Here is a 14,807-nt window from a genome sequence, read left to right on the forward strand (position 1 = left end):
TGTTCTTGCAGAGCACATGCTCCACTCCCTGACTTAAGCATCCAAGGGCAGCTGTACATCATTCCAGAGGAGGCTTTCGCCTTAGACATGGGTTAGCGTATAGCCCACCGCATTTCAGAGGAGTAGCAACAGAGCTAGGATTCAAGAGTGTCCTTTAATGAAGTTGCTTGTGGCTGTCTATTGGACAAAAATAAATTCCAATTGGCCCATATAACAAATGAAACTCAACTACAAAAATGTAATGATATTTATTCGCACAGCTGCCAGCAAACTCACATGCACCATGAGTCATTCCAGATGTGGATAAAAACAAAGTCTGTCTGTGAAAGTAAGTTTCCTGATCCCGAGGAGACTTGGTTTGGGAGAGGAGCTGCACACTGACTTCAGCTGTACTCAGAAGAACAGACAGGTTCTCCTTCTAAGGGGGAGGGGGAGAGGAAAAGCCATTTATTTATTCCTGAAAAGAAAGGAGGTAGGAAATTGAAAAGCTAATATACCAGCTAGACATATTCTAAAGAGAAGGATGCTTTGGAAGACTTTGCTGCTGCTGCTGTTCTATTACAGTGCTCATGCCACTGTGACCCACAGATGGAGCAGAGGTAAGATTTAAACATGAAAAACTTTTTAAGAGAAAACTTTGAGTTTGTAGATTTGGTGTGAAATTATGTTCCATTATACATATATGTACATATATATACAATTTGTCCCTCCCAACTCTGGAATCCTTTTTCTGCATTAAACAGGAGTTCAGCTAAATAATTATATAGACTAATAGAAAAATACACAAATTACATGAAGGTAAAATTATATATGTATTCTATTATAATACAAATAGATATTAAAAATATCCCGAGAAACAAAACTACATTCTTTTCTCACTTTTTCCTTTCTCCCTCCTTCTCTTTTTTCTCCCACATTAACAAAAATTACAGACCATGAAACCTTAAAGCAAAATCCTTTGCGGTCACAGGTGGCGTATCCTTCTGCTCCACCAAGCAGATACCCGGTAATAGTAAACACAACGAAGCCTGGGTTTTGTAAGGTGCCTAGGAAATGCCTACGGAGCCTACCCTGACAGCCTCGCACGTACAGCATAGAGAAAGCTACCTGCGACGTTATCAGGCTTCAGCTGCCAATATAACAATATATAGTTGTGACATATTTGCAATCAAGTGTGCGACGGTAACATATGAAATGGTTCGGGACTATTGGATTGCATAGGAGATGCTTGCTTAAAAGCTAGTGATGATGTCCTTTCCCTTTTTCGTTCTATTCTCTCCTCCGGTATTTGGCACGAGTTCGGTAGCTGCTGGAAGTGGAGAAAGGAAACACCTCCCAAAAGATTGCTTTGGTTCTGATATTGAAATTCACAGATACTTAAAGGAACCGGAGCCTGTTAAAAAATCAAGCATTCAGCTGCCCCCCTCCCCACCCCAATCTTCCGTGTCTTCCTCATTACAGCTGGATCCTCTCTAGTCTGTTATTTGGGTTTTGTTTTGGTTTTGTAAGGGAGGCAATAGCTGAATGAAGCAATGAAGAGCTATGCAATTCTGCTAAGGCTGTATGAATGCTTAATTGTTCCTTACAGTTAATGGGGGCTCACGTACAAGGCATTGACCTGGGACTCAGAGTGGCAGGTTCTTTCCCCAGCTTTTCCTTCAGCCTCTTGGATAATACTGGATGAGTCATTATGCCTGCCTGACCTTACTTTTCTCTTACTGTATAACAGAGGTAGTGACACCAATTGTATCATAAAATACCTTAATTCTGTAAGTAAGTGTTTGTCTTTCCAGGGATGACACATAAAAAGGTGAGGAAGTCAGTACTATAGCTGCATATATGAAAAAAAACCAACCCTACTTTTTGGAAGAGTGAGGCCACCTTACCTACGAAATGGGAAAAAGCAAAAAGAAAGGGGTTCATTTCCATGGAATAATCACTGTGTAATTTAAGGATGCTCTTCACTTTTGCTAACACACTAATTTTAATAAAACAACAACAACACAACCTTAAAAAGAATCTGTGTAACTATTAAAGCCCAATTTTAATCACCATGAATATTTAAGGGAAAACAACACAACTCTATTGTGAGTTTTGGGAAAAGTAGATTGTTTTCAAGCTGGAAGCTCTAGAGCTTGTTTTGTTGAGACTTCAGAGGGAAGAGAAGATTCACTTTCATTTGTGATAAGGAGTTCAGTTCTCACAAATATTGTATACAGGCATCTGCTGAGGAGGAAACCAGATTTCTTCTCCACAGCTCCAGTTTTAGAGACATGACTCCTTCAACAATAGCTACATCAGAGAAACCCTGCTCCCCTAAACTATCTATGTGTCAGCCCAACCAGTCCCATCCTAATCTGCAGTATCTAGAGGGCCAAAGCACTGTCCTAATTTTTTAATTGCCTAGAAACCTAAGAGGAAATTTGAGTACTGAGGCACGACACACCCTTCTGCAGACTCAGAGCTCTTCCCTCCCTCCACAAATGACAACTGACTCTTGTCTGGGCTAAAGATCATTTAAGTCTTATCCAAATCCTCATCTGAATTTTGCAATGGAAAAGCAAAGCATCTGGTCTGATGGAAATGAAAGACAGATCTGCATATCATCTCCATGTTGACTAGTAGACCAGATTGTTTACAAAACAGTAGGAAAGAGGGTCGTGTTTTAATTACCAGCAGTTGTTGTTTGCAATAGAAATGACCAATCAATACTGGATAAAAAAAAGGTATAGCTTTTACCGTTTTTTCACTAGGGGGCACTGGGACAGCCTGGGATGCCCGGCCCTTGTAACCACGTATTTAAGCTTTGGCTCAAGAAAAAAATTAGACATGAGGAAAGATGAACATACTTGTGCTGACTGGTGAGTGGGAACTCCAGACTGCCACATCCTTTTTCCCTTTGCTTTTACAAGCATCAATGAATGGGAAACAAAGCAATTCTGGCAGGAAAACTAAGCACTTTTTTTTTTTTTTTTTTTTTTTTTAACTCCCTCAGCCATTTGCATTAAAAATCTCACACACTCCTCAGCCTGCTTAGATCCAGCTGTGGACATTGGTCCAGAAGTCACAGGCAAATCTTGGTCCCTAGGATGGACATCTTCAGAGTAACAACGAAAAGGTCCTGACTGGTGATGAAACAATTTACTTGTCATCATCTCAGGCTTCCATTAGCCTCTCATAGGCTCAGCTGAATGGTATTTCTCTCTCAGATTTTGTGAAGCACCTGTCTAGGGAGAAAAGGTAATGTTAAGTCTTGCCTGAGTGATATTCCCTATGCGATGGTAGAGGTGAGGTCATAATAATTTCTGAAGGTCCCAAATAAGAATTCCAGATCTTAAAAGATGTTTTTGCTGGAGAAACCAAGGAACAAACCCTGTTTTTGACAGAAAAAATAAAAAAAATACCAAACATGCAGCTGTGGTAACCAGAGACGGTGTCACTGCTTGCCATTCAGTTGCTTTCATCAAACCGCCCTAACAAGTGCCAATACATTGGAGATCAGAAGTTAGCTTCAGATCTGCATTATAAGAATTGCCTGTTCCCTGAGGAGAAATCTTATTAGCATGTTTCATCTCAGGTGGCTGTAGTTTATTTGCTGTAAGGGCTTCCTGATTCAAATGTATGGCACACAAACAGTAGCATCTTTGCTACGCGGTTGCTCAGGGAGTGAAGATGCAGTACGATTTCTTGTGGTTGTGGCTTCTTGGACAATGGGGAAGCAGCTGCAGTGGTAAGTTCGCCCCTCAGTGGAGGCTGGAAAAGATGTTGAAAGACACAAAATAAGAAGGTAAAACTCTTTCACCCATCAGTGAGAAAAGGATGTGTTAGCTATGTTAGCATCACTGAGGTTTCATGCTTTTGGGGAATGGCTGTGCTGTGCCTTCCAGACGTCAAAAGCAGTGTTACAGTCGCATCTGGATCTGTCTGGTCCATATGCATTATTTTGTACCCAGTCTCTAGTGCTCGATGAAAGTCAAATGGTTGTTCCATAACAGCAGGGGAACAGTTTGTTCTCCTTAGAGGCTTTCTGCAGAAGGAATCACTTGGAAGAACAGCAGGCCCATCCTCCTTGATTTCCCCACGACAGTGCAAACTCATACTATTTGCCCTAGTGTTGCGGCAACTGAGTTGGTGAGTTTGATGGAGCAGCTGCTACACGAACAGCTTTTGCAGCCTGCTTCTGCTTGTGGGCTTAGCTGCAGCAGGCTGGCAGCTCTCCAGTGCCAGGAGAGGGAGAACTACCTAGAAGAGGAAGAGAGACTGCCTATTGCTAGAAAGCCAGCCAGTCCTTTTATAAGGAAGCAGCTTTAACTTATTCTATACCCTGCGATCATTTGCTGCATATCAGGTTGCTGGAGATCTTGCCGTGTGGGCAAAGGGTGAGTGCCTTGGAGATTAGGACGTGCACTGCATCCCAACACCTTTCAACCTTATTTGCCTCTCTTCCCCCCATCTCATATTGCACCCTTACAGCCAGATGCTACCTTCTCGAGCAACTTGTGGGATTCCACCGCTGACAGTAACATTTGTTTGACCTTCCTGGCTTAGACAGCACAAGCAAAGGGAATGTGGCCTGAACACAGCATGTCATTACAACACAAATGGTCAAACACATATACACATATACGCCCAGCAGGCCTTGAGTATACCAGGTTATGGTCTTGGCTTATTTAGAGGGTAGATTTAGAATAGATATTAGGAAGACTTTTTTCACTCTGAGGGTGGTGAGGCACTGGAACAGGTTGCCCAGAGAAGCTGTGGATGCCCCATCCCTGCAGGGGTTCAAGGCCAGGCTGGATGGGGCTTTGGGCAACATGATCTAGTGGGAGGTGTCCCTGCCCATGGCAGGGGGGTGGAGCTAGGTGATCTTTACGGTCCCTTCCAACCTAAACCATTCTATGATTCTATGATTTAGGACGCGCTAAGGATTCCAAAGGTCTGGTCCAAGGGTAGAAAGAAATTACACCAGCTGGACCAGCTACAAGAATTTTTTAAAATGCAACATCTATTTAACTTCCTTTAATTTCCTTAAAGCCATTGTTATCCAGTTCTTAAAATATGTAGTACACATAAAACAATGAAAGATATGAAATGTTATGAAACAGAGCCAAGTCTGTCTAAGCAGGGCTGTGTGAAGAATGTTTCTTCTTATGGAGAAAATGCAGTATTTCCCTTTTCTCTGGCTCCCGTGTGACCACTTGGAAAATTGCCTCAACTGTCCCAATTTACCTGCTTGTTGGACCCTTTCCAGTGACCTCACTGGAGCTGCAGAAGGCTTGATCGATCTGCTGCAGAGTTTTTTCCCAACTAGCCTGAGTCTCTTCCATAAGTCTGTACCATTTCTTGGGAAAGCATGTTTGTAGGCTGGAGTCTCCTGGTCTGGGGGTTTATTTGCCTCATGCAAATTATTGCTGCAGCAAATATTGCAACTGTACCTGTAAAGAGAGGGAGACACTGTCTGAACGGCAGTCTGGGATTGAATCAGAGGAATTAGCTTTGCAGCTGGATGACCTGAAGAAGAAAATTCATGTATCTATGTTTTTACTTCCTGAATTCCTTAGCAAAAAGCTGTATAAGAGATAAATATAAATGTACGTCATAGATCTAAAAATAGATCCTTATAAAACAAATTGTCCTACACTGTAAGTAGTAAGAAGAAGGCATTAGGAGAATATTTTCTGCCCTTTAAGAAATTAGAAGAAAGCAAAGACAAAAACATGTTTTCAAGCAGGTCTGGAAAATATTTGAGAATTAATGAACTAAGGAGGCAACTAGGATATCTGCATGGTGCAATGGTGTGTGGAGCAGAGATCACAGACCCAGGGCAGAGGCAAGCTGCCTGCCTTGCACGTCACAGGACAGTGCAGGGACTCTATCTGGTGTCCCAGCAGGGTGATAGCCACGGGCATGGCGTGCGCCCGAGGGAATGAGCTCTGCCTTTCAACGGGGATCACCTGGTTGGACCCAGTGCCACACTAATATGGTCATACTGCTTCTGGCTCTGACATCTCCACCCTACGCTTTGCTGCGCAGCACAGACATGGCCCTCCCGTTCCTTGTGGCACATCCCTCGGGCATCAGCTGTGGTGGCAGTCTGAAACTATTAAACAAAGTTCCATTGCAGGAAGAGCAGGGAGAGGACTGGAGAAGGGGCTGGAAAGGGATTAGTTATTAGTACCCAGGAAAGCTGCTCAGTGTTCCAAAAGGTGTCTAGAATATAATAGTCTCTGAATGGATTTAACCTGCAGAGAATAAATAACCAATAGGGTAGGGCTGCAACTGTAATCAAAATCCTTTCTAACATGTCCTGATTCCCCAAATGCTCCTTTAGGGGAAGACTTAATTAATTTAACCTGCATGGAGGATGATCCCTGAATCAGAATTCACAGTGGATACCTGAAACTGAAAGACATACAAAGGATCCTTAAAAAAATCGAAGTTTATAATCTCTTCTAGGGTGATGATGCTAACCTGTGACGAGATCGGAGGGAGGATAAATTATAGAAGCTTCCACATTTTAGTTTGGATCACAGATAGATATTGTACCATGTAAAAGCAGTCATGCTGTTAGCAAGGAAGGATCTAAGTCATTCCGAGGCTCTTTTCACCACGGGAAGCAGCCAAAAAGTGGCTAAAGCTTGCAGCTCATACAGTCATAAACTGGTTCACAGATTCAAAAGCTAAAAAGGGAAAGGAGCTAGACAACTTTGAGGAAATCTGGGTAAGCAACAAGAGGAAGACACATGAGGTAAAGCTGTTTTCTCTTTGACATGTGTTAGACTAAGCGACAACTATGAGCTGAAAGTGGCGCCAGTGGAATCTTCTCAGTGATCCCAGTTCCATCCCAGTACTGAGGACTGACAAGTCAGTAAGATATTTTCTGCCACTTTGGTCACTTTTTTAGGATTCCTGCATGCCGTAGTGTCCCATCGGTTTGCCTCAGTCCCAGGCATAGAACTGTCATGGGATCCGGATCAGCACAAGGGTCCTCATGCCCCAACCAAAGTCCTGCTCAGAAGCACGTCCTGCTGTTCAAATCCCTCCTTACACTTTCACATGGAAATAGCTCCCTTCACCTTACCATTAACAATCGCCTCACTTCTCGTAATGCATGCTGTTGAGCCCAAGTTCCCTTCCATAGTTGAACCAGCTCTGTTACAAATGAAATATCTCCTGTACACATGCAAAGGCTGCAGAGCATTCTGTGAGTCCCCTCCTGACTATTTTGTGCTCAGCAGCTGGGCCCAGAGACCGTGCTGGTACCTGGCATTATGCAAACACACAGGGTAAAAAAAAAATCTTTCCTTCTCCAAAGAACTTTCAGTTTAATTAAGGAGAGGAAACATTAGCATCCCTTTTCATTGTGACGCATGGAGTAATTAAATCACTTGCCCCAGATCTCTTCAGGATGACTGTGTGCATCTAGTCCTGTATGTTGTTAATAGTAGTGATTTTTTTTTAATTCTGTTTCTGAGGCATAAAGCGCTTTTCTTGTTTTCTTGGGGTAGATCATGGCAAATTCTGCAGGAGCGTAACGACTTCTCACGCGGAAAGAAATCCTGTCAGAAGCACTGAATAGTACAATGTCATTGAAAGGAAAGTCAGGAGGTCTTAATGAATATCATCAGGCTGCAGAGGTTCTGATTGCTCAACGAGTGACAGGCAAGATGTAAATTGCTGAGGTAAAGCACTGAGTGGTGGAGCAATTAACTTTGCACGCAGTGCCTGTGCTCGGGTTCAAGGCAGGGCAGGACCCGTAGAGCTGGCCTGGGGCGCCGGAGAGGAACACTGGTGCTTGCCCGCATGCACAGCCTGCACCCACCTTGAACCGGGGCTCTGGAAAATCACTTGCTCTCCCTCCGCACCCCGGTGGCTCTGCTGAAGGGAGCAGAGTCCATCCAAGATGCAGAGAAGCCAGCTGAGTACGTGGACCCGGCTGCAGCAAAACAGGGAGGTGCACGATTGTCTTGGTTTGAAGTGGGCAAACCAGTCGCCTCCTTGCCTTAACTGTAAAAGCACCAAAATACGCAAACCAGCACCGCTGAAGTCAACGGGAGTTTTGCTACTCTCAGGAGTGTGGCCACAATCTCGTTCATTATGTGGAATTTGGTTTCCTGTAGTAACCCTGACTGTTAAAATCTTCCACCCCAAATGCGTTATTGTGGTATTTGTCGGTTAAAGTGTTTTCAGCAAAATGGCACTGGTATGGGTGAAGCTCATGCAGGCCAGCTGCATGGATAGCTGATGGTGGGATGCAGAGGAGGAAACGTACCAAAGCATCACAAAAATGAAAGAAAGCAACTTGAGGATAAGCTGCAAATAACACTTGTAGGGAAACACATAGACAAAAGTCCCCAAGGGGACAGTCATCTATGAAGTTTTCTCTCCCACTGGAAGGAAAGAAAGCAGAGGAAGGCATCCTGTATGCCTCTGTTGTCCCTGTGTCTCTCATTACCCTGAAATCCTGTTTTATTTGGCTATTGCTATGGCAGCTTTATGATATATCTCCCACAGCATACTCGCTAACATAGAGACATTAAACTAGCCTGAGTCTGCACCACAATTCAGAGGGCTCCTTTGCCTACTCGGTGGCTAACTCTTAGCATGTAACTCTTTTTATCCCCCTCCGAGGTGCTCCAGGCTGCAGCAATAACCTGGCTCCTCTTGTCTCGCTATCGCAGCGCTTGTGGCAAGGCGAGCTCAGTGCTGGGCTTGAGACTAAGAAGAACGCGAGGAGGAGGGGAGCAGAATTAAATAAGTTCCACTATTCCCAGTTTCCACAAACATTCCTTTCCTCTGGTGAAAGCATATGTGGGGCCTTTCCTGGCCCAGTTTGCCGGTTAGATTTGGCAGCTCCCCAGTTCCCCTGAGATCGGCACGCATACCACTCGTCCTCTGGAAATTCCTCCCCAGCCACAGGGAAACAGGTCACCAGCCAGGAGCCGGGCTCCAAACTCTCTGAGTCTCTCGCCGCTCAGGAGGAGCCAGGTGGGTAGCTGAAAAAAAGTCGCTGAGAAAGGGAAAAATAAGTTGTTCAAAGCTCAGAGGTTATTTTGGAGGAAATGGGACATTGGAAGGGCAATGCTGTGCTGTAGTCTTGTGTTGGACTCCCAAATGCCTAAGGTCTTCTGCAGTGCCTGGATCACCCCCCACCCCTTGGCAAGGCACCTAACATTTTGGTTAGGTCTTGCCTAATTCTGAAGAGAGTAAACTGCACCAGGCTGGATGTGGATATCTGCTGCGAGCCAGAACACCAGGATTTCATCATCTCCATCTATTTGGCATGTGGTGGCATGCCCCAAAGAGATCCAATGCTTCTAATATCTTCTCTGTCTTGGAAAGAGGACAGACTTTCCAGTCTGGCCGGCCTTATTTGAACCAGAGAGAGGGAGATAAGACAGGCAAAGGCAAAGGCAAAAGGCAGAGATGCTGAGAAAGAATACAGAAAAAAATGGAGGTAAAAATGTCAAATGGAAGGAAGTAGTATGAATGAGAGGAAAAGAGGAAGAGAAAAGAAAAGCATGGAGAAAATGTGATAAATGTGGATAGGAAAGTTTAAAGCACCCATACACTTAAGATTAGGGTAGCATTCACCCCCTTGTCAGCGTGGTATGCATCTCCATTCGGACCCGCCCTTCAGAAGTTGTCCATCTCTCACAGCTGGTCTTCATCTTATCCGTCTGCTTCTCAGGCTTATGGCATGGTTGCATTTCTCTGGAGCTGGCACTGCCTTTTTCTCATGTAAGCAGGATTCATGCTTGCTTCTGGTCCTCACCAGCCTCTCCGCACACCAGGATATTGAGATACATTAGTCTGGGCAGTTCACCACCAGTCACAGTATAAAAGTTAAAGTTACTGCTACTGAATCAGCAATATGTCAAAGTCTCTGCACATCTCTGGGTTTTTTGTTTTTTTTTTTTTGTCTCCCTTTGAGCTTTCTAAATAATGTAGGTATGAAAAAAAAAAACTCTTTGCCCAAGAAACAGCCTGTTTCATTCCATGAAAGCTGCAAGAAATTTGCCATTTTACAGGACTACGGAGCTACAGCATTTCCCATTAACACCAGTCAAGCTTTCCGTTAACACCAGTCATAGTAATGGTGCCACAGCTGCACAAGTCCCTGTTTCCCCCTATCAGTCCCTGGAAGAATGGCTCAAGTTCTGCATGCTCTCAGTTTCCTCCCGGGTTTTCATAATACTTACAGCCATGACATTACTTTTTTTTTGTGTATGCCTTGCTCTGAAGAAACCCAAAGTAATTGTTTATTGAATTTATTTATTAAACACAGATTTTATGTCTGAGGTAACTGTTTGTGTCTGAAGCCCCCTCCTGAAATACAAGACATTTAAGGCTTGCCTCATCTTTATTTACTGCAATTGTTCATGGCTTGGCATTGAACAAACTCCATTTCCAGTTAAACGCTACTTGTAGACATCCTAATATAGTACAGCATGTGTTAAGTGAAACCATTCATTTGTCATAGTCGCAGCAACTTCTGGTTTTCTGGATTGCCAAGCCAATTTGGCAGAGAGTTGTGGAAGGTAATATGTCTAATGATAAAAATTTATATACTGCTTGTTCTGTTGCTTTCTACCACCAGGCTTTTTAATAAACAGAGCTCAAAGGGGCTGACCTAGCTTGACTTGTACTTAGCAAATCTAAACCTCGGTTGGGTCCTCGCAATGATACAAGGATAGAAAAGCGTCCAAAGATTTTTTCACACTGGGGTGTCCCATAACAGGAATCAGATACAATCAACAAAAATCAGATACAGTCAGACCCAGTTAGGCTCAAGTGGCAAAGGGCAGCACGTGACTGCCATGTTGGGCTCTCCAGCGGAAGAATAATGAAGATGTGGCCCTGTTTCCACACAGCATGCCTGGGAGAAGGCAGGGTGAAACGAAGGAGCAGCAGGGCGTCTGAGCTTAGCTTGGAGGATCCCAGTTTTGATGAATGGACTACAAATACCAGGTGTCCTCTGTCAACCAGCAAGAACAGCCAAAACCAGCTTTCTGGCCTAGGCTTAGGGTTTTTGCTGCGTTATCTAACTGTCCTGCCTTCCCGTATCAAGTCCCTTTCTCTCACGGTGCCCCATCTCTCCCTAAAACCAGCCCTGCGGCACAGAGGGAAGACAGCAGCCACTTGGCTGAGGTCTGCGCAATGCTGCATGCTGTGGATGGAGGGAATCCTCCAGGAACGCAGAGAGCTGAGAGGGGGATTTAGATGTTTAGCAATGGGACTGAGAAAGATGAAGCAGTCACAATCTGGCAATCACACAGATCGGGGACTTGTCTTGCCATGGCGCTGTATTTCTCATGTTCACAGCAGGAAAATACCGTGGGCTCCAGCTGATGAAGAGCTCTGACTTTAAAGAGTCTGCCTGGTAAATAGCTAAGTGTTAGGGATACCATAAGAAATTGTATTTCCCTAGAAAGACACTCTTTTTCTAGCCAGAAACTGTATTTAGGGAGCAGGCTGTTGGACACTTGCTGGGAATTTCTGGATACCCTTCAAACCCTGAATGACTAACTGCATGTGCCACAGACCATCAATCCAGCACGCGTCTGGTTATGTCAGCCCTAATCTCTGTGCATGCTGCTCACAGCCAGCGTGGTCCAGCTGAGGTGAACTCCAAAGCTGAACAACATGTGATATATATCCTCCAAAGGAACACATGGGGACTCTTAGGCAAAATATCACCATTGAGGCAGAGAGCTCAGTTTCTACTTGCACAATTTTGTCAGTGAGGTAAACGTAACCAACTCATCACGTCTTAAATACTCTATACTATTCCCTCCTTTCTATTTACGTGATCAAAGGTGGAAGTGTGTATCATGTCCGGCTGGATTTTTAGACCCATCTGTGGTGTCCCCCAGGAGCTTTTCACTCCTGGTTGAATTCATGCTGCCAAACAAGACTTAAACTGTCAAAGTAGCAAATGTATCTCCCCTGACGCCTCTGTATACGAATACTGCTGAACCCTCAGCATCCCCTGAATGTCTGCCTGCTGAGGTGGAAAAAAGTTTTAGTCCTTCTCACTGCAATTCAGCTGGGAGCAGCTACTTCAACGTATTGAGGTTTACTTACCTGTTTTCAAAACCCAGTGCATTTCCTTCTGGGTGTTTTTGTCGACAAAGTAGTGCATGCATTATTTAAACAAAGTTATAAATCACCTTCTACTTGTCTCTGGAGCGCTCAGGCCAGTCGTTTTCTGTAACCCAGTCCAATGGGTAACAGCTGCTGATCCAGTGTGTCTGAGGAGCTAAGCCATGACAAGCTAGTTTGCATTCTGCCTCAACTTTAATATCTGCACACTGCTCAGAGGTGAAAACAGAACTTAAAGATTACTGGTGTTAGCATTTAAAAGTATAAATAGGGGGGCAAGTAGTCCCTGCCTTATTTTTTGGCCATGCTAAATGTCAATCTACCCCTATAAATGATTATTTTGTAGAATTAGTGGGCTCCAGCGTCTCAGACAATGATTACCTCTGACCAGTAATAAAATTCCCCTAATATGACAACAGGCAGTCATAGGAAAATGACGTAAGATGAATGTCAATCACACATTCATGATCAGATGAACTCTATAAGCTTACTTGGGACATCATCATCACCACCAAGCTGAGGAAGAACTGTCATGCAGAATTATCATATAATGAAGCCTAGTTTTTGCAAGGAGTGCTTCTCCAGGCACAAGACAACAGATGTCAGTTTGACCAAAATATTTTTCATTAGTAGCCTGTAATGACAACCCAAGCAGTGTATACATGCTGGCAAAAAACTTTTCTAAGTAAGCACATTTTGTTATGCAAGCTTCAGAGTGTTCAAATTAGTAAGAAGAAAGCCCAAATCCAGGAAGACAGGTTGAAGTTTACAATGTGAGTATCACGGCAGCTTATCTAAATTGCTTCTCCACAGTAATAATGTCTTCTGTACCAGTCCCCACGCACAGACGAGTTAAATCAAAGAATAAACTCCCAGCTGGTTTCAGTCAGCAACACACTAGAGATTTTTACTGGAAACCAAGTCTTCCTCCCTTTCTCCAAATTTATTCTTCCTAAGTTTAGATCATGAGGTCATTAACATTTTTTCCTTAAACATTTACTTAGACTATTTTCCTGTAAGCCAAAATCTGTTTTACAAGTTCAGCTTAAATGATTCCAGGAGAAAAGAATGTATGGTAAGGAAGAATAGCACTGAATCAGATACACGGGAGAAACTGGCAGGGTCCTCTTGGGCTGGGAGCCATGGAGAGATGGCATCCACAGGGGCAGGAACTGCAGCAGTGAAAGACATTGAGTTTTGAATTTCCATCAATTTCAGGAGCAACTGTCAGCATTTTGTGCCTCAGAAAACAAGACATTTGGGTTATTTTGTTGGCTGTAAGATTTCCGTAAGCCTGAATCTAACGTTCTCTTCTCTCCAATCCCAAGTGTGCCTTTCACAGCACAGGGCTCTCTGTGACCTGGCTGCCCGCAGAGCAGCATCACAGGGCTGGTGGTGCCAGCTCAGGTCATCTGAGGACCTTGTCCATGGTGCCCAGCTGCCTTCAGCAATTTGCAATGCTCACGGTTCTGGCAGGGCTTTCTGTTTTTAATGGTGAATCCAGTTGTACGTCAATCTCAGCTTTATTTCAGCAGATTGTGAAACCTGAAAGATCTAGGAATAGTCAGATTTTGAGAGAGCAATGAAATAACAAGGAACGGTGGAAAAATGACAGCTTTGTAAAATGGAAATTCCATATGTGTGCTTGTGAAGTGGTGAAGGCAGCTATAAAAATAACCCATTTTGCATTCATCCTTCAGATTTCTTTGCTTTGTTTCTGGCAATTTCACAAAGATTGTCTTAGCCCACCATTGCATCTGCACACGTTGAAATCCACCGATTAGATTTTGTGGATGATCACATTTGAGTTCCATCATTTTTTTTTTATATTCTTTTAATGCAGATGCAGAAATTAACATAATGGGGCCCAGACATTCATACAGGTGTGAACTTGGCAGGACGGATTCCTTCTCATAGTGACCCTCACTCACCACTGCAGGAGAGACATGCGGTTCCCCTGCCTCTTTCCCAGGGATACAGCACAGCTTTTCACCCTTCGCGTTCTGCTCAGGTGGCAAAACAGCTGTACCAGTTAAGTTCAGAAACATACCTGAATCCATCATCAGCTTGAGTTATCTTTATCATCATTACTAGAAAACATACAATAATTTGAAAAGGCATTGTCTCCGGAAACAACTAATTTCCTCAGAAAAAGGACCAGTATCCCCCTACTTCTTGTTTATTGTGCAAGGCTGATTTATACACTTTATCCATCCAGCACATATTCATGTCATTAAGAAAACCAGTAGCAGGTGCACTGACATTTGGAGCTCAATGAACAGCTGGACAGGCAGCTGGGGTTTTCCTGGTTTTGAAGAACAAGTGAAATCCCAGAGCAGAGGAAGCAGAAAATAGAGATTTATGTATTCTCCTCCTAAGAATTTATTTCAGCTCAGATGGGTATTTGAAGGAAAGGGGAAGACAATTCTGGTTATTTCTAATCCGAGGGAGAAGAAATGGTCAATATAATGTTTATTGCTCCTTAGTTTTAAGCTGCAATATTGATACTGAGTTTGAGGAATAGCTTGTTTCGTATGTGTGCTATTATATGTGGGTGAGCAGTTCATACACAAATAATATAATAAATAACTTGTTATCAGTTCAATAACAGTTTCTAGATCCACCATCAAACATTCAAATTTACTTGCTAGTTGAAACTGTTCACATATCATTTAAGTGAATAATTCCGGGGTTCAGGGTGT

General features: G+C 43.6%; 1 protein-coding gene across 1 annotated transcript in view; it reads left to right on the forward strand.

Moving 5' to 3' along the window:
• The first annotated feature begins 271 nt into the window (after positions 1-271).
• Positions 272-14,807, forward strand: part of FAM180A (family with sequence similarity 180 member A) — a 29,942-nt gene continuing 15,406 nt past the window's right edge. Inside the window, exon 1 of the mRNA XM_082479282.1 lies at positions 272-599. Within this exon, the coding sequence (XP_082335408.1) occupies positions 524-599 (76 nt within the window). The 5' untranslated portion in view covers positions 272-523. The remainder of the gene's footprint in view (positions 600-14,807) is intronic.

The sequence above is a fragment of the Vanellus vanellus genome (genome assembly GCF_965231255.1).
Source record: "Vanellus vanellus genome assembly, chromosome: 1".
NCBI lineage: Eukaryota > Metazoa > Chordata > Aves > Charadriiformes > Charadriidae > Vanellus > Vanellus vanellus.